This window comes from Epinephelus lanceolatus, chromosome 14 (genome assembly GCF_041903045.1).
Source record: "Epinephelus lanceolatus isolate andai-2023 chromosome 14, ASM4190304v1, whole genome shotgun sequence".
Classification (NCBI taxonomy): domain Eukaryota; kingdom Metazoa; phylum Chordata; class Actinopteri; order Perciformes; family Serranidae; genus Epinephelus; species Epinephelus lanceolatus.
The window spans coordinates 26,565,437-26,592,528 of record NC_135747.1 but is presented as its reverse complement, the minus strand read 5'-3'; the positions used below and the strand labels follow the sequence as shown (position 1 = coordinate 26,592,528).

General features: G+C 42.4%; 1 protein-coding gene across 1 annotated transcript; it reads right to left on the bottom strand.

Annotated features, from left to right (window-relative positions):
• On the bottom strand, window positions 1-25,887 carry dop1b (DOP1 leucine zipper like protein B). Its single transcript, XM_033617322.2, has 38 exons — window positions 25,680-25,887; window positions 21,907-22,084; window positions 21,116-21,297; window positions 20,849-21,019; window positions 19,188-19,377; window positions 18,916-19,014; window positions 18,499-18,622; window positions 18,296-18,405; window positions 17,130-17,241; window positions 15,306-15,426; window positions 15,088-15,207; window positions 14,022-14,130; window positions 13,431-13,667; window positions 13,034-13,338; window positions 12,534-12,937; window positions 12,160-12,431; window positions 11,924-12,076; window positions 11,682-11,782; window positions 11,139-11,329; window positions 9,437-11,027; window positions 8,529-8,628; window positions 8,236-8,427; window positions 7,968-8,090; window positions 7,728-7,862; window positions 7,561-7,616; window positions 7,362-7,466; window positions 7,046-7,112; window positions 6,808-6,967; window positions 5,717-5,799; window positions 5,525-5,634; window positions 5,290-5,439; window positions 3,846-3,907; window positions 3,572-3,700; window positions 3,320-3,456; window positions 3,163-3,218; window positions 2,926-3,069; window positions 2,685-2,817; window positions 1-1,316 (listed from the first exon to the last, which is right to left on the bottom strand). Exons 2-38 carry the CDS (start codon window positions 22,042-22,044, stop codon window positions 1,059-1,061), a joined length of 6,930 nt encoding a protein of 2,309 aa, XP_033473213.2. The 5' UTR covers window positions 22,045-22,084; window positions 25,680-25,887; the 3' UTR covers window positions 1-1,058.
• Between the last annotated feature and the right edge of the window lie 1,205 nt (window positions 25,888-27,092).

Below are 27,092 nucleotides of genomic sequence, written 5' to 3'. Positions count from 1 at the left end.
TTTATGCTTAATATTTAATTTAATGAGTCGTCTTTCAGTTAATTCAAAACTTGACATGGTCCTTTAAACATCCAAAATAAATTACTTGAGCATTCAGCATTGTGGAAAAACAGACAACAGGCAGTTGTAAAAACTATCAATCAACAACTACAAAGAAAGGCTGATTCCCTTAAACACCAAAAATGGCTAGCACATAAATTAGCGGAGGTACACCCAAAAATATTTCAGAGGGTTTTTCCGGTGTACACAAATCACATTCAGTAACTTACTCATACAATTCTTAACATGAATCTTAGCCAAAAGTTTGTGAGGTCCCATAATGATGTATCCAATAACAATAAAAGAGAAAGTACCTCTGCAACAGCAGCCATACACTGGAGTCTTTACATTCTCAGAGTCAGACAGACGTAATTATGCACGCACCAGAGAATGTGGTTAACCGGAGGTTATGAAAAAGTCGAAAGAACATATTAACAATACTTAATGAGGTTCTTCACAGTGATTCTGCTATCTGGTGTTAAACTAAAAAATATTTACTGGAACGGCTGTTAGTATAGGTTGCATGCCTAATAAGAACAATAGGCAATCATTTGAATCTGGTTTACATAATACCTGTTTTTGTGTTGACATTTTTTAGTCTAAAGCCAAGTAAAGCAAAGAGAGTAGACACTGACACAATCTCAATGTGTGAATATCTGCAACTGAGATGATACTCATCCTTGACAGAGAAAGAAGCATTCTACAGTAACTTGCAATAATATTTTAACCACGTTTTTTACAGATAACCAAAAAGCTACATACACACATAGCTACAACAAAGTCCCTCAGCTTTTCCAATACAGACTCAGTGTGAGAGAACCTCAGAGGTACACATATTCATGTGGAGATCAGACAAGTTAAAACATTTAAAAAACAGAATTCCAAAGTATTTCCTTTTTGTCTTGTTCACAATACAACAGCGTCATCAGTTGTGCCTATTTTAGGTATTCCACTCATATGGCTGCAGGTAAAAGAGCTTTAGAAGAGGACTTAGTTCATGAAACCTTCATGCTTGAGCTCTAACTCTCCATGGGGTCCAGGAATTCTTCTTCAGTGATGCACTCCAGCTTGTTCAGGACTGTGCCTGCACTGGCTGCTGGGTAGTCTGCTACTGGGAAGTGGGGCATGGGGTGGCTGTAAGGGGGAGGGGACTGGAAGGAACAGCAAAGGGTGCGAAGGAAAGGCAACAGCTGGGTGATGGAGGACAGGGACCGTTGAGTGAGGAGGGGGAACTCCAAATGCTCCGTGGAAGATTCTTCACTGAGCTCATTTAGCGTCTGGAAAGATAAAGAGTAAAATGTATGAGTCTTGGGCCCAAAAATTGAGGGGGGAAGGGCAGAGTGCCACACTGCTTTGTTTTGTGGAATATAGTTACGCCAGGTCCTCTTTATTCTATAAATGGACACCTATTAGTGCCCTTAGCCCACAGTTAGTTTAAAAAAAAAACTAATTTAAAGTCATTTAAATTCATGGGCCACACACAGCCCAATTTGATCTTAGATGGGCCAGACCTATAAAACTTTTTGCACAATAACCTATAAGTAACATCAGCGCCAATATTTTCCCTTTTTACAGTATGTAAAGAATTACAAGAACATCATGTAGACATTCACCCTTTCACAAAACAGATGAACAGCCTGAGATGTCTCAAGAAAAAAAAGCAATTTCAACAGTATGTCTTTCAGTTTGTCTTCTTCTCGCTGTCATTACATGTGCATTTAACCACACATTTCCTGATACAGATTATTTTGAACTGAAGCTGCTGATTGACAATATTTTGCACAATGTTCAATATCTTTAAACATGGTCACTGCAAGTCTTCACTGTTATATCAGAGAACTGTCAGGGTGGGAAAGCCTCTGAAGCAGAATTTTATTTAAAGTATTTATAACTCTGCTTACCTAATTTGACCTAGGTCATGTTGTCTGTCCCTCAGGTCGCACACACAGTGCATTTTAAAGGGAGACAGTAATCCTGTTTAACTCTGGGGCAGGGAGCAGGATATCTCACCCTAACCTTGGTTGCTATAGAGACTGAGCCAGCCAGCCTTTCCCAATCAGGGAAGCAGCGCTCAACTGACCTGAATGTGACCTTGAGGCCTGACTATGTCATATTACCTTTGGCTTACAGAAGGAAGATCCTAAAGGAAAGTTCCTTTATATCACGCAACCATATTTTGCTGAAGTGCACACACAGCTCATGTTACGATGCGATTTGTAAGGAGGTTTTGCATTTTGAAATTAGCCGTTTGTTGTGGTGAAAACTCTCGCTCCCTCCGTACTGTTTGCTCATTGCATTGGCTCAAATACTACCGACATTTGGTGCATAAATAAATCTATAAAAGGCTTTTTATGGTGGAAATATGGTGGTATGAAAAATACTTTGTAGCTCCGGGGAGGTATTAATGAACATTCCCTAACATAAAAGCACATCTCGAGACTTGGACAATGACTTTGAATGTTTAAACCTTTGGACTTAAAGGTACAGTATGTTTGAGATGTACCTTGATCAGAAACAAATATTTTACATGGGTGTGGTACAACTCACAGTAATTCTAAGCATCTTCTTAAAATGATCATTCAAGAGTATAGACTTTTACATCTAGAGGTTTGAAATTGACTTCTTTAACCCACGTAATATCTTACCCCATATCGCAGTTGTATCCCATCCAGTACCCTGACAACATGGGGTACGCATCCCTGCTCGCCTTCTATCAGCGCATTCTCTGGGCCACTGTAGCGGTTCACGTCCACCTCTGGGACAAATGCCCAACGATACCTGTGCGTAGAACATAGACAATAATCATACACAGACAAAATAATTAATGCAACACCACAGTTTATACAAAGAAATATGTTAGCATGTTTTTTTGTCCTAAGCTCTTACATCTGAAAGAGTGGTATCCTCTCTGGAGGAAAAGCCAGCGAGGTGTCCAGAAACTTGCAGGCTGACAGGTACATGTCCAACTCTGCCTGAGAGAAATTCACTGGTCCATTTTTTTCAGGGGCTGATCGCACCACTTTAGCAAGCCTGGGTTGGTACACAAGTACACAAGTAACGACTAAGTACTTTGAGTAAGAGCGTCAATGAAATACGAATTTGTGAATAACAGAATCAACTCACTTTGAGACGTCTTTATCTGGCTGCAGAGCTTTCTCTAGACGTGCAAATATGCGAATCTGGGTAAAGAAAAGACATTTCCATTACGACAGTTAAAACAAACACTTATACAGTACTGACTCTGTGTATAAAGTCAGGCTCTAAGAAGATGGGATCTTACCAGTTCTGTGACCATGATTGGCCAAAGAGATGTGAGGTGCTGGGATGAAATCCGCAACAGGAGAACACGAAACATCAGGAACATCTGGGCTAAAACACCAGGGCTAGGGTTCATGCGCAAAGCCTCAGTAAGGCGCTCTGAAAAGAGTGAAGTTTTCGTTAAAAACACAGTCAATTTGTGTGCCTGTCTCTATCACTAAGGTGAAGATGATTACATAGAAACCTACATAAATACACAGTAACAGCAACACACCTTGGATGAGGGGCAGATACAGATGATACTGGTCGAGTTCGCCACTGAACATGGCAAATGCCTGGCGCTTCAGCAGCATGGGTTTCTGGTCTACGTTGGTAAACAGTTTCAGGGAGCCACTCTGCATGCCTGCAGCACAAATACATACAGGAGGTTTAATTCTCTTTTCTTTTTTATAAATTGATACTTTCAAAGTGTCACAGATAAGCTTGAACCTTTGGACTATAATTGCATCTTAACAGCACCACAAACATTTGTGAGAGGCTGTACTCACTCAAGATGTCTTTAAACATGGTCTTCTCATGAGTCAGCAGGTGGTCAACGATGGATTTCCAACTACACAGGACAAAGGGCAGTCATTAGACATTGGCTTTCAATTAATTTCTAATTCATTTATGTAATATCAAATACACCTGACAGACAAAATATGTCTTTATAAAGATGCAGCTAGAAATATTTAAATTTATTTTTAGACACTGTATGCACACTGGGTTTTTTCCCCCGCTCCAACAGCCAGAGCTGTGAGCTTGCAACTGCCCCCATGCTGAGCTGAAAAGATGAGACTGAAGTAAAAGAAAGAGCGTCATAAAAAATCTATCAAAAACCCTGATAAAACACATGTGCAGGATTAACCAGAACACACTGTGATTGCTAGGCAAGAACAGCTATTCCATTAGGGCAGTCAGTCAAAACATGGGTTAAGGCTGAACGATATGCAAAAAAAATCATATTGCAAATACTTCTGGCAAATACTGTGAGTGCAATATGAGTCGCTATTTTAATGGGAATGGGGATATTTGCATGTCATTTTCACATTCGGCCATATTGCCATTTTGATAATATAGCTATCAATTGTGCAGCCCTAGCATTCATTCACTCCTCTGTCTGTCAGCTCTTGCCATAAGTCACTCCCAACTACAATTTTCACACCAACATCTCCTTCAAGAGTTCTGGGCATGGCATATTGGATATTAAATTTGATTATCATCAGTCACCACCTGCCGTTTAAGTTGACATCTATAACCGGTTTGAGGTTCCTATTGTTCAAGAGTCATATGCATACTGACATGAAAAGAGACGGAAGAGTAACATGAAACTCTCTGAACCTTCAGTCGTGTCAACTCCTGGATTAATTTGGCAAATGAAGCAGCTTGGTAAACACATGACCTTCCCATCTGCTGCAGCAGACTACTGCATGGTATGGCACAGCTCTACTCAACATTAGCACCATCATTCCATGGTTGTGGGTAGCACTTGGGACTTTCTTTAAATATCGCCTTGGTCAGCGTTCAAAGCAAGATGAGCTTATACATATATATAAGATAGTGGCACTGGGGGGTGGGGGGGGTGACACACACACCAAAGGGCCGTGGATTGGACTCGAACCTGAGCCACTGCCAAGGACTCTACGAAGGGAACTAGAGGTTGCCCTGCAACTGCAATTTTTTTATTACACTTGACCAGTCGAGCTGAACCATGCGGTGCTAATGCAGCTTTAGAGGCTCTCCTCTACACTCCTGTAAAACTGGTAAGCCTCAATTCCTGTGTAATATGGCTTTACATGAAGTCCCCTGTCATTGTTCTCTGACATGAAGACACACTTATTATGACTGTTCTGTGTGTCTGCATGTACGTTATTCAACATTTCTGAAGTTACTAATTGAGTGGTGAGTAATTGAAAATAAATTCTATTCTATTCAGCAAATAAACATACTAACCTGGGAGCACAAGAGGCATCCATGGTGAAGAAGAGTGGGTCCATAAAGAGCTCAAAGACCTCTTTCCTCCAGGCCCTTTTGGTATAGGCATACCCACTTAGATTGCTCAGCAGCTGAGCACCTGCCTCAAAGCTGGGCATGTTGTAGGCACTAGACGAGAGACAGCCCAAGTTAGAGGAAGCCTTTTAAGACCAAAAAGCCTTTAGATTTAAGACTGTCCTGCAACAAAAGTTACCTGTGGTTCTTAAGGTAGGGGAAAACATAGTACATGAGCCGAGAAATGAGAGGAACGGCTTTCTCCTTCTCATCACTGCGGTATACCATGTCCAGAAGTGGTGCCAAGACCTACAAAGTGAGAGAATGTGTTAAACAAGACAAACACACAGAGATTCATCCTTTAACTCTGTCACCATAAATGAAACCTCACCTCAGCCAGAAGTACAAGAGCCTGCACGCTGTACACTGAGGGCGCTGAAGAGGAAACCATGGTGCTAGCTTGAGCCATTGACTCTGACAAGGACATAAGGACAGAGACAACAGTGAGTTTGCTTATGACGGTTACCCTGCTTGTAATAATTATGGGATGGAGAAACATGTGCAAATACATATTTTTGAGTTTTGGGTTTTCTGTTTGTTGTTTTTTTTTCCTTTTTTCGTGTTATGCGTTCATGTATAGTCTTATTTCCTGTTTTGTTTTATAGGTTTACTCTTCATGTGTCATTTCTGGTTTCACTTCCTGCCTTTGTGTGTTTTTCTGCCCTGGTGGTTGTCTGATCCCACCCTGATTTGTTTCACATGTTCCCCATCAACCTTGCTGTCACTTGTCCCTCTTCATCACCCTGCTCTCCTTGTGTATTTAGTAGGGGTGGGGAACAAATCGATACAGCATAGTATCGCGATATTTAGTGCAGCATTATTGCTCCACTAAATGATTTCGAAGCTCTTGCCATCTGAGCGCTAATAACAAACTCTAAATTGAATTGAATGACGTCAATTTGATGTTTTAACTATGCCATCTTGATCCAAAATCAGTCTCAGGATTTTTACACACATCACTGAGCACAACAGACGGTTTATTAGTTATGTTTCTCTACACTGTTATTCAGGTTTGTCCTTTGATTTTGTTCCCCAATCGCATACAGAATGACAATAACCCTTCTGCATATTTCAAATAGTATAGCTGTGCCTCTACCAATGACACCACTTATCAGCACTGCTTCCAGGCGGTACCTGGGGCTACTGCAGCAGCTGGGCCGCTGGGTTTCCATGGATACCCTGGCAGGCCTCTATTCTCAGGTCAAATTTTAAAACCAAGTAAAAAAAAGTCATGTTCATCCAGGGAATACTAAGCTTAACAGTACTAGGGAAAGTGCAGTGTTTCCATGGCAACAGTAGTGATTTGTAAGCTCTGCTTACAATCTGACAGAGGGCTTTATTTATCCCCAGGGTTTTGTTTTTTTAACCAGTGGATAGGGATTGCGGATGAGGTCATGCATGTATGTATCTGTCAGAAGTTACCATAATGGTCACCATCGGCGTCTGCGTCGTCAGGCTCCTCTGCTTCAGCGCACACCTGTGGCTGAACTTTGACCTCCAGGCTGCGGCTGAGCCAACTGGTCTGCTCCAGAGAGGACCCTGCGATCCCACCCACTGCCTCGAGGATCCGCTGAGTCACATCCTGCATGATGACATCACCGTTACTATCACCACTGTATCTCACATGCACTCAATCATAGCTACACAACATGCATCATACCTGCAGATCTTTAGTGTCCTTCTTGTTGTCCAGGTTGGGGAGCCTGTTGACAAAGTCATTGAGTATCCTGCAAGACAGAAACCATTGATGAGTGTCATATTGTCCCAAAGGAAATAAACAAATGTCACTAACCCACTGGCCAATTATTGTTAACATCATAAAATTAAATATGATGAATATGGTTGTTAGTCTGAACTGTCTGCTGAGCACAGACATGGACTATAGAGCCTTCTGAGCTGTTTTGGTGTGTGAGCTTTGATACTGTCTGTGTAAGAGTACTCTGTAATACAGAAGTATTGAATATGTTGAAACTAACCCCAGCAGCAGGAAGTGCCCAGGTGGTGCAAGATTGAGCTGAACAGACTCCCGCAACAAACTGAGGAGAGGAGCCACGTTTTCCTGCAGAGTCTGAGCTGAAATGCTACACAGAGAACAGAAATGATGACAAAAGTGAGTATTTGTAGAACAGTCTTATTAAACCTGAGGTGGGGACTTGCACTGTATTCCCTACTTACCTCTGGATATAGGCGTAGCTGAACTGTAACATGGGGATATCTACCAGGGTTGACTTCTGACAGAGAAAAAAAAAGCAGAAAGTGTTGCAACAATTACATAAAATTGACTTCAGAAACTTCCAGAATACAAGTTTTGAGCAGCTCTACATGTATGTTTGTCTGTATACCTGTTCTCCTTTGATCTGATGTGGCTTTTTCACCACCTCCTTCACCAACTGTAGGATGGTATCGGTGTGCAAAGTGTGCAACGATTTCACCAAAGCCACGATGGTTAGACGAGACTCACTGGCCACAGGTAAAACCTACAGAAGACAGGAGTATAATGAAGCCAACGAGAGCTCTGAAGCTTTTCAGGGACATATGTGACTGTGTCCTTTCTATGTATCTAGAAACACTGCAGTTCTTACCTGGTTTCTATGTCTCCTTTTACTCCTCCTGCTGCTCCACACTGCTCCCAGTGAAGCCATCAGCTGGATCCCATACTGCCCAGTAAGGGGGACCAGGAACTCCAGTATCCGTTGACGTAAGATCTTAACAGACACCCATGGTGAATGGAGGAAATTTTCCATAATAATCCACAAACACACAACGCTTAATGAAACAGATCTATTATTATACGCTGTACATTTGTGTTGGCATAACAAAATGCAGAAAACATGAATATGTAACACACACCTTGGCGCTTTTAAAGTACACAGAGGTAGAAGTGTGTCTGGTGCTCTGAGCAGTGTCAGATGCTCTCCTCTGGAACTCTTCCTTCATGACCACCCTCCACAACAATGTCATGCTACTGAGCATGTGCGGTAGTGCCTCGATCACAGCGTTGCGTGCATTACGGATGTCCACGGGATCACAGGTAACCAAGGACTGACAGGAGGAGAATGGATGTTTACATTCTCATACACATAACAGGTACACATCTGTGTATGTGTGTGTGTGTGTGTGTGTGTGTGTGCGTCATTCCTTACCTTCTTGTTGTCCAGTAGACAATAGTGTGTGATGGTGGTCAGCCCTTCTAGCAGAGTCAGAGGGTAGTCAGGAGCAATGTTCTCCCTCCTGCCACTCAGGCTGATCAGAAGACAGAAACACAATCAAATTTAAATTAAAAAAAATCATTCAAAGCACTGGCTAAAATTTAAAGGAGAGAATTTAGGGATTTTGTGATTGATGGCTGCTGCTGGTTCTTGCACATTTACCATGACACAAACTGGCACATGCAACTACTTACACTGATTATCCTCTTGAGTTATGAATACTGTTGGCAAGCAGTGTGTCTTTGCGCTAGATTATTCAGCTTGTGAAGTGGAAAATATTCTTCCATGACTTTATTTACTTTTTTATATGGGTCACGGATTCTTTGTGGGTTTGACTACTGGTTGACTCAGACTATGGTAATACCATTTACAGATTTGCTTGTCCCACTACTCTGACCAAACTTAGCCCACTTCATTATTCCGCTTAGAGATATATTTTAAACTCAGGCTACAGGACTCATCACTACACACTGTACAAAATGACTGGATCTTTTTTATTTTATAGGCATGGGATGCAGCATACATTTTAATGTACAAGGCCAGGTTACCCATGTACATATGCTCCAAGTTTGTATTTGTCCAAAATACCTGCAATTTGAAATCTGAAACTGTCTACGCTTAAAGATGCCACCTGTGAGGACAAATGCTGTAAAAAGGAGTCTATTTTATTGATCTTGAAATGACCTGCAGACTAGACTTAATCTAGACTCTATCATCTCTCTAACCAGTTTCAAACAAAAGTTGACAGGTTTTTATCTGGTTGGATAAAGGTTAAATAAAAAAAGCTGTAAAATCGTGACAGTGTCAGTGAGAGTTCGTGTTGTCAGTGGAGCTCAATCTACCTCTGATTTGCCTTTCCTCCATCATGCTCGTAAAGCTTGACCAGCTCGTCCAAGTTCCTGCAGATCTGACTGATGAGCGGAGCCACGATGATGCCTAATGAGCGACCCAAGTAGGGCAGACATGAGCACAGCAGTGAAACCCAGTGGGGGTGCATGGCGTAGCCGTACTGTGGCTGCAGAGCCCTGGCTGCGGCAGAAACAAACATCCCTTGGGCTGTGATGGGATGGCTCTGGACGTACTGCGCTGCCTTGATGGACTGCTGAAAGAGAACCGCTGTTTGCCACTCACGAGCAAGCGGGGTGGTGGCGGTTGGGGATTCCCGAGGCTCCCCGGGCTGGCCAGATGCTCCACCTGGCCCAGCTGCAGAGGCAGCCCCAGCGGGCCACACGTGGTACTCTAGGATTATGAGAGCCTGGAGGAGTTTCAGTAATTCCATTTGTAAGGGGTACTGTTCCTGTCCACCTCCAGCTCCAAGATTCACCAGACTCTCTTCTGACAGGCCTCCCTGCTCATCCAGCAGCTCCAAACCCTTGGGAAGTCCCTTGTCCGCTCCCCTCTGACTGACATACATGGATGCAGAAAGTGTAAGCAGAGCATATTGCTGCACTTTACATCCTGAGAGGAGTCTGCGGATGGGCTCCAGACTGGCCCCGTTGCCCTCTTGTCCCCTTGCCTTGCAGCCAAGCTGGTTCACCATCCGGGTCAGCACCTCCACACTCTTCACCTGAACCTCCCTGTTCCCCTGCAGGTCGAGAGGACTCAGGCTCAGATAGGAAGGGTAATGAGAGCGCAGGAATCGCAGGCACAAGGAAACCAGCAGTTCAATAAGCAGGGATGGGGGCACAGAGGGGGAGGAGGAAGGGGAAAGCAGGCAGCCGTAGAAGCCGTGACCATCCTGTGCCTGTTGGTGGCGCTGCAGGAGGTTGGAGACCAGGTTTAAATGTGCAGCAGAGCTTGTGTCCAGAGAAGTGTAGGACAGGGCATCCACCAGAGGGCACTCAGCACTGCTCCTCAGCAGGCTGTCAAGCAGTGCCAAGCCTTGGAGCAGATGGCGCCAACCGCCCGCCACAGGATGCAGAAGGACATGGCGGAACAGAGAGTCGATGGCCTCTCTCTTCTCACGCTCCTGTTTTAACAGTCGGGACCTGGCCATAGCCTCCAGCTCCAAATCCTCCTCATCCTCACTTGACAGCGAATCAGATGCCTGCGTGTGCTCGGACTCTGTCCTCCGCAGACCGTTGACCACACCCTCCTCTACGCTATGGGAGGGGACAGAGCCAGAGCTGGAGTTCTCAGCGGATACCTGGGCACCACTAGTGTCAGCTGACTCAGTGTGTTCACTCTCAGCTTCCTCCTCCTCCTCCTCTATAGCCTCCTCCTCGACTGTCTCCTCACTTTCACTCCTCGATACCACTAAAGTGTCCGGCGGCTGGGCCGACTCTGGGCCACTGTCTAACTCTGCCCACAGGGATTCCCGGTCCACAATGCTCATGAGATTTAAGTTGGTGACCTCTGTTGCCATGGAATCCATACATGCTGCAGAAGTTTTGGTGGAGGTTCGACTTCTGTTGCTCATACTTTTCAAGTTGCCTTTCAGACAAAAAACAAAACACACACACACAACCAAACCAAAGAAGTCAACCAACTGAAATTTTACTCATTTACACGACTAATATGACACGTGCTGAAAAATGTGCTTACCAGCAGTGAGATTTTGTTTGATGCTCTGAATGGAGCAGCGCTGAGTGGAGGGGTGAAGCAGCAACAACAGAATAGGCTCCAGGATCCGAATCACGTCACCGAGGGAAAGAGCCCGGACCAGCCAGCACTGAGCTGCTGCACTAATTGAGCCATCTGTAGAGCTCAGACTTTCCACCACAACACACAGAGACCTGAGAGAGAGAGATACACATGTCAACAGTCAGATTCAGTAAAAGAGGATCCCAACCCCAAAGGAAAACCATTATGCCTTTATCAAAATAATTTAAAACTGTTCACACAGTGTTTCTCAGGATGGTTTATATATACGAAGACGCAGGCTCACATCTTACTCAGTCTGCAGTTTTTTAACATGTGACAGTGCTTGTGTGGACGGGATTTTCTTTAAAAACGAAGGAGGGAAACACTGTTTTCAAAAGTACGTGAGTCAGTGTGGACTAGGCCAGACACAGTGATATAAATTAGTAAAAATAACCCTCTCCATCTATCACCACCTACTGTCACCACCTACAACTATGTACTAACCGGTCAAAGGAGCGATTGAGAGACATGGTCCTGTTAGACTGGATCTCCCGGGTCAGGTGCCACAGAACTGTAAAGCGGTGTAGCGCTTCCAGCCTAACAGCCTGGGGCAGACAAACACAACTCATCACATTTCTTGGCACCTCAGTTTATGTTTCCCAGTTAAACTGACACATCTAGGAGATGTCTAGAGAACATTAAAATGTGAATAAATTGTGGTTCAGCATGAGTACAGGCATACACACCTTGTCTTTGTGCAGTAGCGCCTGGCAGATGATGTCTTCACAGATGGATGCTGACGGAGCTAGACAGTGAAGCCTGTAAAAGAGTTCCACACAGGAAGTGTGCTGCTCTCTCCGCTCCGTGTCCAGCTGGCTCCACAGTACCTGGGACACCCTCTGAGACACGACAACAACATCTTTAATACTGCATTTATGTAACAGCTTTGAGCAAACCAACATGTTCTGTTTTATAACCTAACCTGATAGAAATCTGTGCTTTCCTCTATGGCACGAAGCACAGCGGGGGAGATCGGTGGCAAAGTGACCATCTGCAGCCGCCCGCTCAGAGGGTTAGAGTCAGATGTCTGGTAGCGTCTGTGCTTGTCCTGGATGACCAGTGCTAAAGACTGGGAGTGGTTGATGAGTTCCAAGAGGGAGGCCACTGCAGTGTGCTGGATGCTGTAGTCCCTGGACAGGCAGCACAGTGTCATCAACGACCTCAACCACATTGGCAAGCTGTTGACGTCACTACCTGTGGAAAACAAAAAAAAAAAAAAACACTTAAATGACTTCTGTGGGTTAAAGTATGTAGCTGACAGTAGTATTAACTCAGCTGGACCATCTATGTGCTGACCTGTGGGGCCGAATATGTCTGTGTGGAGAACCAGAGTCTCCTCTTCAGTTAGGTAGACAGGAAAGGTGGTGCACTCCAGCAGCAGGTGGCAGGTGGCTGTGAAGGCCTGTCGACAGGCCTCAGAGATTTCTGCCTTGCTCCTTGGCATGTAGCCAGCCGCCCAGTCCAGACCCCCTACAGGCCCACGCTCCTTTTTCTTCTCCACAGGTGCTGCTAAGAGCTGAGCGTCAGGTGTAGGCTGGGCTTTAGACTTGTTTGGAATGAACAGTTCAGTCAGTTTGTCTTTAATTTCACGCCCCCCTATGCCTGGCAACAACGTCTTCTGATCCACAGAAGTAGCAGTTAGGTCTGGCTGGGGTACTTCCTCTGGTCCCGAGACATCCTCCACCTGCACCAGCAGGTATCTGAAACATGGTAGGAGTGAAAACATTTAGAAATAACACTTAATAAAAGAGGTCAATATAAATTACAGCTAATTTATTAATGGCTGGGTACTTTACTTTGTGGCTATGAAGGCCAGGATATCCTGCAGACACTGGGTCATGGTGTCTATAGTGCCTCCTCTCCTCCACACTGTCTCGCCTTCATTGCAAATTCCATTTCCCTCCTCGCCCATCCCCAACCCCGGTGGAAGCTGCTGCTCGGACGGTGAGGCGCTGACGCCCAGTCCGCTGTCTTCAGACCTGAGCGTTGGGTAAATACCATCTGCAGGCTCTGCCTCGTCTCCTCCATCTCTGTTCAGCTCTTCATCTCCATGGTGACCATTAACCTGACCAACGCTGCCATCTTTCTCTCCCTCTGTATCCTATAGAATAATTGACATGATGAGGAACAGTCAAACATCGTAGATATATCTAAAAAATAAACCACATTGGCACAGACTGTAAAATGCCTAACCGGAGTCGTTTTGCTTTCCTCCGCAGGTGACTGCAGCTCCATCTCGTCTGTCTGTGCCCTTGACTCGACATCCATATAAGCCACAGGCATCTGGATTTTACTGAGGACCTTGAAGCAGGCACGCAGACCCTGTGTGACATCTTCCAGGCTGACAAAGTCCATTTGGCTGTGCAGGGTCCGCAGCATGGTGCCCAGCATCTCAGGGAGGAACTGGGACTGGATGTCAGCATGAAGCTCCTGAGGGGGGAAAAAAACAAACATGCAAAACACACTGTTTGTGTATACAAATTTCTTTAAATGTGCATATGACTCAAGAGTTAGGTCAACCAGTGCTGAGTAATAGTCAATATTTGTTTGAACCTAACTGTAACTGAGCACCGCAGGGATGCAAAAAAGGGTCAACCACATAAAACCTTATCATTATTCTCTATTTTAACGAAATACTACTATTTGTAGCATTTGTTGGAGTTGCCAAAATTCAACCAACATTTATTTTTACCAATCAAATCTAAATTTTTAAAATATTACTCACTGAATCAATTTTGTTTCACAAGGGAGGGAACCAGTGGTGTGAGTGTGTGAGTTGTTTACCAGAGGGAGAACGTCGAGCAGGAAAATGATGAGATTGGACATCTCTGTGACAGACGGAGCAGGATGATTGAGGTCCTGCTGAGGAGGTGTTGGTGGGTCATCTTTGGGACTATAGAGTAAAGAAATAAAAACTACGGATGTACCAGAAGAGTTTGGTAAAGCATAAATAAAACGATGAAAACAGATATTTTTAAATGATAAGGACACGTTTGTGCATTATTTCTTCAAAACCATTCATATCATTGTTGATGGCCAAAACATAAAAATGCACATTCTGTTTGCAACACAGGACTTTGATTTTACTATCTAGTTGTTTCATGTACTACACATTATTGAAAAGTGATCGTTATATTCTGATCGCCCCACTGAGTCAGCACACATCATGTGCTGGAGTAGTGACACAAAACCCCGATGTGGCGGCTGGATTTCTTTCAAAACTCTACAAATTGTGCATCAAGATGGAACCTAAAACATGTAGGTTTTAGCTGTATGTGTTAATGTCGTCTACTTTAAAAAACTCAGTTGAAATATCGAAAAAACAACGCTCTACCTTGACTTTCAGTCAAAATTCCTCTGTTTAAGATGTTCGCTGTATTAGCCATAGGTTTCATGGAATTTTGACTTAGCGTCCACCAACACCCTATCAATTATTAAAAGCTGGAAAATAAATGTGAAACTAGGACACAAAAGCCCCCTGAAATAAATAGAAGTAGTATTTTGAAAAACTTCCTTTAAAAAAAAAAAAGTACAGAATGAGGATATGGAAATATATTTAATAATTAATTATATGCCATTATCAAAACAATCTGATGCTTTGAAGGCACAACACTTGTATCTGGTCTTGGCAATGTTTATTTTGCACAGAAACACTATCTAATTCAGCCACTGGCTTTTTATAGTGTCGCCACTGTTGTAATAAAGCTGTACTATATATGATGTTAATGCAGACTTTTCTCTATAATCTCGCATTTTTGGCACAATATATATTGGTTTTTTTTCATTCTTTTAACATGCAGAAATCTCATTTATATACAAGGACTGTGTGTCACAGTCACTCCTGCCATACCTGAGAGAAGTGCAGAAGCGTCTGGTCATGTACTCCCACAGGTATTCACTGTTCATGGAGCTCACAAGCATGTTCACCGTCTTTATGATCTCTGATGCGTTTTTATTCTCTTTTATCTTGCTGTTTTAAAAAAGAGCATTGTTAATTTCCTGTCATTCATTTGCCAGGTACAATATCTGTATTCAATTGTGATCTGTCCTATCATCTGTCGCTCTCACCTGGCTAGCAGGTTGCCTGAGAGCCCCGAGCTGGTGATGGTTTCCTCTCCGACCATCTCTCGACAGTATCTGTAGAAGGCTCGGACCACCTCCAACATCACACTGCTCAAGACCACTGGACCTGCACAGAAACACTGTCATTACTACAGTGATACATACTTAAAGTTAAAGCTGAGACATTAACAAAGAGCGGTGGATCAAGTAATTCAGTGTTCAGCCATAGTTGCTTGCAGAGACATTTCTTTTGAGTTTAATCTTGATGATAATCTCACTGGATGGATTTAAGGCTTTTTGTGAGAGTTAATGGTGTCCTTTCAAAAAGCTTCACACATTCACTGGTTGTAAAAGTACATACTGGAAGAGACACATTATAAAGTTAGCCAATGGTTCTGTTTTACTATGCCTCCTGAAAGAAGAGAAACTAGATCATGGGCCAGTAGTTGGTGACTTTATGTCTTGATGTAGGGAGTTTTTTCTTGAGTTGATTTTGTCTAAAACCAAGAACATTATCATTGACTTTGGGAAGTTGGCACCCTTCCAACCAAACGTAGATGCAATTTCTAAAAGGGTCCAACAACATCTATTCTTCTTGAGAAATATGAGCTCGTTTAGACCCTATCTAAACATATGCAGATACTTTTGAAAACATTTTTTCCCTCTGTTTAATAAAATAATTCTATTCACATGACCTTTGCTTTACAAAATATCTCTGTCCACACTAGAATGCATAAGGACTCCAAGAGCTCGCAGGCGTTAGCTGTCTTCAGCAGTGTCCCCTTGTCACAAAGGTAGTAAAATGTGCAGGCTAACGTTCGAGATCTTATCATTGTTGATTCACATTCAATTTAGAGATGAAGGAGCTCACTCTAACATACGAGTAAAGCTCTGGACATGCCAAAGTTTTCCTTCCAATCCTAATAAACAACAATCCCACTCTCAAAATGTTCTCCCATCTGTTGATTCGACTGGGCCTGTTACAAAAATTGTCATTTTTGGTGGATTTTACAATGCAGACGTGGTGGAGCATAAACAATGGGTGCAGCAGATGCCTCAGTTTGTCCATATATATAAATGTAAAGTAGTCGCCACTGTTGTGGTTGTTTTTAGCATGTGCTCATTACATCCATTAACCAACAATGGGCATGCTCAAGTTAAGGAGTTGACACACCGTTTCCGAAACACTCTGTTTTACATGTCCACACAGAGTTTGCAAAATCTGCACCTTAGAGTTTTTTTTTTTAAATACAGTTTTAGTGACAGAAAAAAAGTATGTTTGCGTACAGACAAGTGGCCAAAACGCAGAGGAAAGTATCTGTTCATTAAAAATATCCAAGGCTCTAATTTGTGCGCTATAATGATGACTCTGTTTGATAGAAGTTTCACTAAGTGTGCTCTGTTCTTCTTTGTTGTGACATGGTTCGGGAACCTGAATCTGGCCAATAAGAATAGGCTTAGCTGGCTTGTCAAAGTTGCCAGCAAAGTTATTGGGCTGAGTAAACTGCAGCTCTTTGACCTCTACTGAAGGCAGGACCTAAGGAAAGCCCAGGGTCATATTGAACTGTCCTGCTCAGAGGACTAAAAAAAACACAAAGTCTCTTTTGTTTGCACAGAAATTCATAGCCTGAATTAGCACATATGATGTGGGCACCTCAGCACTTTATTATTGAGCATTCAGCTGTCTTACTTTGAAGGATCCGGCATTTGTACTGTTTGTCCCTGTTATCTGACATTTGACTACACGGCTGCAACCAAATTTCCACAGGTGGTATAATTAAGCTTGACCTGACCTGTAAGTCAGCATTCTGACATGTCAGTGCTGCTTACCTATCTCCGGTTTATCCAGCAGACTGATGATGATGCGAAAGGGCCTGAGGTGCCCTACTACATTTTCTGGGTCGCTCTCCACATCCTTCTGTTTGAGGATGTTAATTAGAGCCTGAAGTCACAGAAACAAACAAGAATTAGAGAAACAGGTGACAAAAATACATTGGTACTGTGTTTAAACAGACACACCTGACCAACATGTGACAACTGAATTATGCTTCCTTTAATTTACACTCCAAGCTGAAATATACCCTGCTCATTTTTTTCTTTATTATCTTTACAGTAATCAGTTTAGACATTTTGCTAGTTTAGTTGGGTTGAGTTGACTTTTGTTTAGTATATTTAGACATTTTGGGAAATATGGTTATTTGCTTTCATGCTGAGGGTTAGAAAGAAGTTATCTGTAGAGAAAAATTCTCTGCTTGATGTAGTCACTTCCTCATTCCTCAGTTGGTTGCCTGGAACCTCACTGTGACGACAGGACACATCACTGCTACCGGCAAAGAAGTATTCCCACACATAAACCTCCGTATAACTACAACTTGTCGTTTTCACACTTCAGCTTTTTATGGAGTAAACAAACAATACATAACACCTTGTTTAAAGAGCTTTAGAAGTGCTTGTAGAGGGATTTTGTGTTCTTTGGAGAGAGCCTGTTTCTAATCCTTATGCAAAGCTAAGATAACCTGCTACTTAGCTTAGTTTGAGTAGTATTTTAAGAAAAACATGTCAAACTTTTCTGATTGTAGCTTCTTAAAAGTGAATGTTTTCTGGTTTCTTTAGTCCTCTATGACAGTAAACTGAATACTGTTGGATTGTGGACAAACTTTGAGTACATCATATTGGGCTTTGGGAAACACTGATCAACATAATTAAAGACCAAACAACTAATCCATTACTCAAGAAAAATATTGACAAATTAATCGTCAATGAAAATATTTGTAAGTTCCAGCCCTAACTGGCTGCAGCTTCATAAATACCATACAAACATGAGAGTGGTATCAATCTACTTATCTAAATTTCCGCAAGAAGGCAAATATTCATATTCCCATGATTTCCAACTTTTTCTTAAACAAAACTGACAAATCAGGTTAAACTAAAAGTGAACACATTTATGTATTTTAGGTTTTGGCATGTGTATGTGTGGTACCACATGGATGAGTTACCTGCACAAGGAAATCTCTAGAGTAGGTGTTGAAGTAGTATGATGTATGTTCCTCAGTGGTAGTGGAGAGGGTGGGGTGCGGTGCCACCATTCCTCCTTTTTTGTCGGTCCCTATAACACACACACACAGAGGAAAACATTATTGAGTTAAGTAGGAAACTGAGATGGTAATTCATTACTGAAGGGTACTTCAGTGATCAACACCTAGGAGCCAGGCGTAGAGGCGTCTGTTGAGGGACATGTCTCTGCGGAGTAGAGTCAGTGAGGCTGCAGACACCATGGTCACCATGTCTTTGCCGCTAAGGGCGATACCGGCCTCAGCTGGGTCCTAAACCGACAACACAGAGAAACAGTTGGTCCGAGGAACAACAGTATAGAATGGGAGCGTGGTGACAGGACGGAAAAGAAATGAAGAAGGTAAAGAGGTGGTATTTGAGACAACTCACAAAAGTAATTCACAGTATTTTCAAGCAGCAGGGTAATTTCTTTTTTCCCTGAATAACCTGAATCTAATGATGTTTGCAGAGTGATTTCAGGAGTAGAAATGGAGTAGAGCTTTACTTTGATCACTTCAAAGATGTTGCCCAGATAAACATGTGGTGAGTGTGTGTTTGCACCTACCAGGCATGTAGCAAAGGGAAAAAAGTAAAGCAGGATTTCCAGCATGTTCCTCTGCACCAGGACATTTGCATCTTGCAGAGAGAGACACACCGACTTTATCTAAGGACAGACAGAAGTCAACAGAAGTTCAGACAGGTGATAAGAGATGGTGGCAGAGCAGACTGCAGCATTAAACTGACACATGACTGAAACATGTCCACAATACAAAAATATCCCCATCATTAATAAAAGTGCTCTGTATCACATGTGTGCAGTCAGACAAAGACACTCACCACCAGTCGATGGTCATAGCCTAGCATGTACGATTGCTGGCTCACGGATGCCATGCAGTCAAAGTGTGTGACAATAAAGACCGAGGCGGGCAGTCGCACCATGGGGGTGACCAGCATACTGCCCCATAGTGCACCATAGAACACCTGCTGACCCACCAGCAGTGACAACTTCAGCAGCAATGCATCAGTCCTGGACAGAGAGAAGACAGAATGGAGACAGCTCATTGACATGTGTTCAGCAACATCCACTGGTAAATCTATATTTCTGATCTGACTTTGTGGTTAGTGATGTCATACTAGCCAAGACAGAAGTATTGTTTAGCAGTATGCAATCCTGACAGGTCATCTGACTCACCCAAGATGACCCTTAAAAGTAACTAAAGCAAGTCTGTCGGCATATTAGCTGCTCATTCTGTTACAGCCACATCTGTAGAAAGTCTTGAACTCAAACTCATGTTCAGCGGTGTCATCTTCACCAAAGTTTGAATGACGCAGGTTTAGCACTTCCTGATGCACTCTTTGATAACAAGATGTGGCATCCCGTCTACATGCAATACTGTGGATTAGAATACCCACAGTTAGGAGTCAAAGGGATACTTTGCCAATTTACAACCAGCTTTTAATCATACCTCTGTGGGTAGTATGTGTTATTAAACTATGGTAAACATCCCTCCATCTTCCCAGTGCCCAGATCTCCCCACTCATTTGCCAGCGAAAATCCACCAGATGATGCATTTCTTGGACTGTTGCTTAAACTACCGATTGCTCTTCCTCATTTTTGAATGCCATCCACCACCACAAACACAAAGAGTATAGAAGTGGACCAAGAGACCATCCCTCTCTCTCTAACTCAGACTAGGCATTACTGATTGAATGCACACCCACTTTCTCTTCCTGTATTGCCTATTTGTTGCCTAAAATGTCTTCAGGAACATATTTTAGTGCACTGTTTGGCTGTAATACGAGAGTTTGTGAACAGATAATGGGAGCTGGCAATATGGCAATATACCTCAAACAAAGCCATTCCTCTTTAGAAGCTTATTACATACTTAGCTGCACTATTGGTATAGGATTATAATGTCATAAAAAAGGCTGCTAACAAATCACATGAAAGAACCAGAAATGTTTATCTCTTATTTCTTTACCACTTCCTCGTATGTGGCTCTCAGTCCCGAGGTCATTTGTTCCTTTTCTAACGAGTCACTAATGTATACTTTCATTAAACCAAAAAAGGCAACAAAACAGCTGGGGACTGTAGTCTTTAGCAAGCATTAATAAACCTTGAGTAGCCTGAATGGTGCACTTTTGGGGACTATTTTCAGCTGCAGATTAAAAAACAATTGGATATTTATGTCAGTAGGAAGGTGTCTGTGGGAGTGACACAAAATAAAAGAAAGTGCCCAGGTTCATTATAATGAAGAAGCATGTCACCCAGTGTGACAGTGTGGCTATTTGATGAGCTTTTAATAGCTTTTGTACAACAATGGAGCTCTGTGGCACAGAGAGATAAGCTATATCAGGCTTTCTGTGCTTTGTAAGTAGCACAGACAACACTTGTTAGCAGGATCGGTCATTTTTGGTTTTGGTTTTTCCATGGGGTTTTTTGACAGTAAGAGAAATGCAGAATATTGTCATGCTTTAAAACAATGTATGCTACGTACCTGTCGTAAACCTCCAGTCCCTCCTCCAGGCCTGGCAGTAATCCTGTTATAAAGGCCTGAAGACTGGGCAGCAAAGCCCTCTGCAGCGGGAGATAGTAACGCTCGTACAGTGTCAGCAGCATAGGCTTCACTGCCATGGCTGCATGGCCCAACAGTGGGAACAATCCTGAGCTGAAAACCATAAACACACACGTTATACCATGAGACGCTGCGTACATTATCAGGTCAGCTCTCTTACTGAAATAGTAAAAACTCCTGACTCCTTACCTGTAAATGAACAGATCCTTGGCCAGCCATTTTGTTCCTATTATTTTGAAAATGATCTCATAGGTCTCCAGAGCCTTGAGGTGCACTCCACTCGGCAGAGCTGGGTGCAGGCACTGGGCGAGACGCTTCCCTATTATCAGCCTCTTGGGCAGGAGGGAATAGCGAAGGTTACTCTGCAAGGCCTGAAAGGAAGAGACAGAACACCAGAAGAAAACAGGTTGGCCACGTACCAATAGGTTTACATATTAACTTAGAATTTGGTACGACCATCCAATAAAACAGTAAACCCACAAGGGGACATCAGGTGAGATTTTGTACATACTGTCATTGTACAGTTTCATGTTTAAGGGACACGATGTGTATTTTCCCTCGCATTCTCTGTGTACTTAAAGGACTAATGTTTTTGCATCAACACACAAAGGCACTCCAAAGTAAACACATGCTCTGTAGGAGAAAAGAAAAGTAGCATGTTTACTGCCCAAAACAAATAGCCAGAAGTCTCGAGCAACAAGGGTGTTTAACAGAGGGAGAGAGTCTCAAGAAGAAACAAGAACTTCCCCATAGGTACAGAGAACTGAAACATATAAAGCAGCTGTGAAGATGTCACTCCCAAAATATCAATGACAAATATGAAAAGTGAAAAACTGCAAACGGTAGTGTGACTTCAGATCAGATAATAGACTAAATGACAAATAGAAAGAGCATTAGCAGCACATAGATATATCCAGATAAATATATAAGCAGTTACGTATTTCCATGGCATCAAGTCCACATTGTACATCACAACGTACCTTATTGAGCTTGCCCAGGGAGGAGATGAGATCCGCCCACTCACTCGAGGACTCAAAGTTTCGCAGCGCCTTCTCAATGACCGACGCATAGTTACGGTAACGGTAGTCATTCTGCAGCTCTAACTCCTCAGGATCCATGATACATCAGTCTGATCACAGCATATTCAACACGATATTTCTGGAAAAGAGGCGAGACAAACGACAGGTTTTGAGGAAAGGGACTTTTTCGAACTCACAAGAACTGTCAGCTCTAGGATAGTATCTGTCTGTCTGCAGCCTCCTGGATGTCCCTCTGCCTTTGAGGCTGGATTATGGCAAATAAAATTACCCAATTAAGTCTATTCGCTGATATTTTATGCACATTCTGAGGCTGTGGAGACAAATGTCCTCATTCATGACTGGTTCGTGTTTGTCTAACTGACCTGTCTCTCAGTCTGAGAAGGGAAGAGCTGTGTGAGCACACACTATGTGGGCTTGCGTGCACCTTCTGAGAAAACCAGCTGGTCACAAACAGACAGAGGATACAGTTTGTTTCTCTTCTGTCTACACAGGGAAGTTTACAACAGCATAACTGGGCTTTTTTTGGCTTCCTGGGGGAAAACCTGGGGCAAAATTGACATATGATCACAGGACCTTATGTGTTGTCACATCAGTTAGACACAGAGCAACACTGGCATTCACTTGGATCCATGTTTCTGGCCACCTGATGAAAATAAATCCAACATTCACTATACTTTTAGCTCTCTTTCAGTCTCCACAACATCCTGAAGATAATGTGTGGCTCTTTAGCAGCAAAATGCTCTACTGCGTTCTCTAGCATATGCAGACTTTGTCTGCCGTTTGGTGCTGGTCAGGTAGCGTGTGGATTTTTCAGTGAAAACTGCTGCATGCTGTCGCTGGAGGGTTTATTAGAGTGGCGAGACTGAACCAAAAACAGTAAAATGCAGGTTGGCTGATAATTCTCTGTGGGCTTGTCACTACAACCTATTTCCATTAAATAGAAATGTTGATTAGTGCAAAGTAAAAAAAAAAAAAAGGTCCTGAGGAAGAACTGAAATTGGAAAATAATTTTATTATGGGTTACACAGGGACACAACAAACTTAGAAACAAGGTACCCAACTGCTAAATATATTGTATAATCTAGAAAGAGTAGCTTTCTTGCTTTTAAGCACATGGCAAAGACGGTGGTGTGTGTTTGTGTGTGTACACGTGCATGTAGTGCATTTGAATAAAGCTAAACAGAGAGATGGGTGGGGGAGTGAAGGCAGGATTAGAGGAGCACAGACATCTGGACTTGCTGTGCCTGAGCTGAGAGAGGCTTTATCATTGTGGACAAACACAACAGCACGTGTCAGTGGCTGCTCTGGTGAAACAATCAGCCTATTGATGGAAAAAGAATCAATGAAAATCAAATTACAGATTAATATTTTGAGTCATTTATGACAAACACCCAGCATTTGTTGTTCGAAGTTTAAAAAATGTGCTCATAATTTGGGTTCACTGTAGCTTGGTCAAAATAATAAGCAATTTTGGAGTGCCTTTGGTAGCTGCATGGCTACAGTGCGTGCCACAGTACTGCAACATCTCAGTCTGATTCCAGCCTTGGGACCTTTGTTGCATGTCATATCCCTGATCTCCTATTTCCAGTGTATATGTCCAGTGTCCAGTGTCATATGTCAAGTAAAGGAGAAAATGCTAATAATAATTATGAAATCATACTAATAGTGAGCAATTTGAAGACATCACTTAACTCTTTTTGGCAACTTACGGACTAAACAAGTGATTACAAATGAAAATCAACAAATAAATAAACTGGTAGTTGCAGCATCAAACTGCCCACAGCAGATCTTTACTTCAACATAGTTCGATTAACCCAAATCTTGACCCGTGGGAATGGGACAGAGGAAGAGGTGTGCTCATTTTTTGTGGGGAAAGACAACAGGAGAGGGAAACAATCAGTGAGTGAGAAAAATGGAGAGATAACTACATAAAAAAATAAAGTCTCTAAGTATTGCAGAGGGGTGGAGACTCAAAATGATTTCGTTTCTCATCTCATCTCTCAGTCTTAAACACAGTCCGCAGGTAAACCTTGTCGGTGATTCCCAAAGTCCATCCATGAACTAATTACACTCGTGTTCTATAGCTCAACCAATGCTGAATTTTCAGGCCATCAGGCACATCAAATAACATTACAACACATTTTATAAAATGAGCTTACTGAAAATTGAATCAGTACCAACTACAAACAACACAAACACGGAAAATATATTCTTAAATATTCTTTAAGTCACCCAACAAATCTGTTATGCACTTATTGCACCATACAGACCTATAAAAAACAAAACATGAAAAGTGCGTGGTGTGGACAAGCCTGCATTAAATGGATTTTTGATCATTAGAGTCAACTAGTTTGCATCATTTTGTCCTCTTTTGGGATTTCCCTAATGCAATTTCCTGTAACTTATTGGCAAACATACACAGCATTAACAATACATTTGTAATAAGCTAAACTTGGCCTTGTGAGTAATATCGACCAGACTCCCTACCTTATTGAGGATACATTTCCTTACAGCCTTTGCCTTTAGGTGATATGGTAGACTTAGCAAACTGTATGTGCAGCTTTTTACATAGGTGGAAATCAGGTTTGGAAGAAGTAGCACCCATTTACGATCGTACACCTTGATATGTATACCATGTGGTTAGCCATCTCTGACCAGACCAAAAAACGTCTAATCTGTAAAAGCCACATGCAGTACCCGTGACTGAAGTAATCCTAGTGACAGCCCTCTCAGTGGATTAATCTTTTCAACGCTTTCTCCCACACTGACAGCCTTGGTATCAAAAACAGGAGCAGTTAAAGACCGAATATGTAAAACAAAGTAACACTACATGGCAAACTTCCCCAGATGAGGTCATGCTATTCAACACAGCCCCTGTGCAGATGTTTCTTATTAGACCGACCTGAATTCTCCCTGCAAAGAGACTACCTATTTGTGTGCAACCTTCAAGTAAATGAGGATCTGACAAACCCTGTTTAGTCACAGGTGACAGCTAGATAATCAAATGGAGCAGGCCAAGCAGAACTAAATGTACATTCTCACTTCCTCATTGTATGTATCAGCAAAACAGCAAGTGCGATAAAAACCATGCATGTCTACATGCTGCTGTGAGGAACAGGGGTGTGTGCTTCTTTGAGGGGGGTGGACACACACACACACACACACACACACACACACACACACACACACACACACTGTGGCACACAACAAGCACCGCTATGGACTGTGTCACCTGACTGACACCACCACCGCGGGCTTTAATGTGACTGCTGTTCAGCTGGGAGGCTGCAGATGTGAAGGCAACACAAGCTGTGGCCAAATGACAGTTGGCTGCAGCAGCTTTTGGCCTTTGACTATACTGTAGCATCGATAGAGCTGCGTGTATTATGTAACTGCACGACCTCAGGCCACAGACTGGATGATAATATCACTGCCTTCAAGTCCAGGAAACAAGTAAGACATATGTCTTACTTCAAGCAGGTTTGTGTGCAGCTAACGTTAGCTTGTGCATTTTCGTTGATGCTGAAACTGAATTTAGCGGTTGGGAGAATTTCTTTAGCAAGCTAGCTATTAAAAAGGTAGCGATAACGTCATGTTTCAACGTCAGTGTCTCGTCTGTGAGAGTATTTTGGTTAAACAAGGACAATATGTATACATTTTAGAGCATCGCCGTAAACAAAATTAGCTAGCTATCAGGTGCATCAATGACTCACCAATTGTGAAGCAAGATGAGCCGGAGCACCCTCCCTTCAAAGCAGCCCGACTCAAAGAGGCGACAGCCCGGTCCTCATGGTGCATGCTTCACGGTAACACAGCCAAACTAAACAAGGCGGTAAGCCTGTTATTTGCTTTGAAGATGAGTTTGACACTAACCATCCCCAGAGTACCAGAAGTGATGGTTAAAACGGGGCGGGATCCTCAAACTCAGCTGATTCAGAGCCGAACGCGGAGGGAGGGCTCACTTCCTGATACAGAAGGGGTGGGGCGGCGGTATTTTATGTAATAAATGACATGTTTGTCTTCAAACCGTCCTCAGAAAAGTCAACAGAGTTAAAGTTTTAGGATTAATTCTTGCCCAGAGCAAAAAGAAACCAGTTTCTCCGCGCATAGCTTCAAAATGGAGATGCGGAGTTTATTGTGAACTCTCTGCCCTCAGGCTTTGGTATAGTCCAGGATGTGCTGTGTTTACAAACCTCTCACCTCACTGTCAGATATTTGACAGTGAGCTGCACACAGTATTGCACCCATGTAGTTTATTATAGCACACTTAAAACACAACATTGGCATAAATCAGTTTTGTTTGTGTTACTGCAAATAAAAAAGTAAATATTTAATATTATTTTGTTATGGGATATGTAATTAAGGGGTATTTTATGTAGTGTACACGAGCTGTAAATACATATAGCTACAGTGAAATTGTGCACAGTTTAACAGCTTAGTATGGACCTTTTGATATGGCATAGCATTAAAAGCAATCAATTTTCTGAGCCTGATACTGCTATCAATATTTGCAAGTTCAAAAAAATCAGTGGTGGAAGTACTATATTTACCCTTGAAATGTAGTGAAGTAGATAGATAGATAGATAGATAGATAGATAGAAATAACTTTATTCATGCCTGAAGTGAAATTCAGCTGTCCAGTAGCTCATAAAAAACAACCACCACACTTCCCCTCATCAACACTAATACAGTGATATTAAAATAGACATAACATAAAATAAGTTCAAATAAGTGCATAAATAGAAATTAAAAATTAAATTAAAATTAAATTAAAATTGCACAAAAAAACATAAAAAATAAAATAAATATATAAATAAGAAAAAACAGCACATAACTGAAAAACTTTAAGGTCCAATGTGTAGGATTGAGTGAGATATATTGGCAAAAATAGAGTATTTTACTCATAACTATGTTTTCATCAATGTATAACCACCTGAAACTAGTAGTTGCATTATTGTTGAGCTTATATCTACATACGTAGCGTGTCCTCTACTATGGAGTCCGCCATGTTGTTTCTATAGTAGCCCAGGAGGGGAAAAGCATACACTGGGTCTAAATAGGGACATTCATGTTTTTGTGTAGGCCACTGTAGGTTTCCTCAAGTGGCAGCCTCTGGGGCTGAAAAA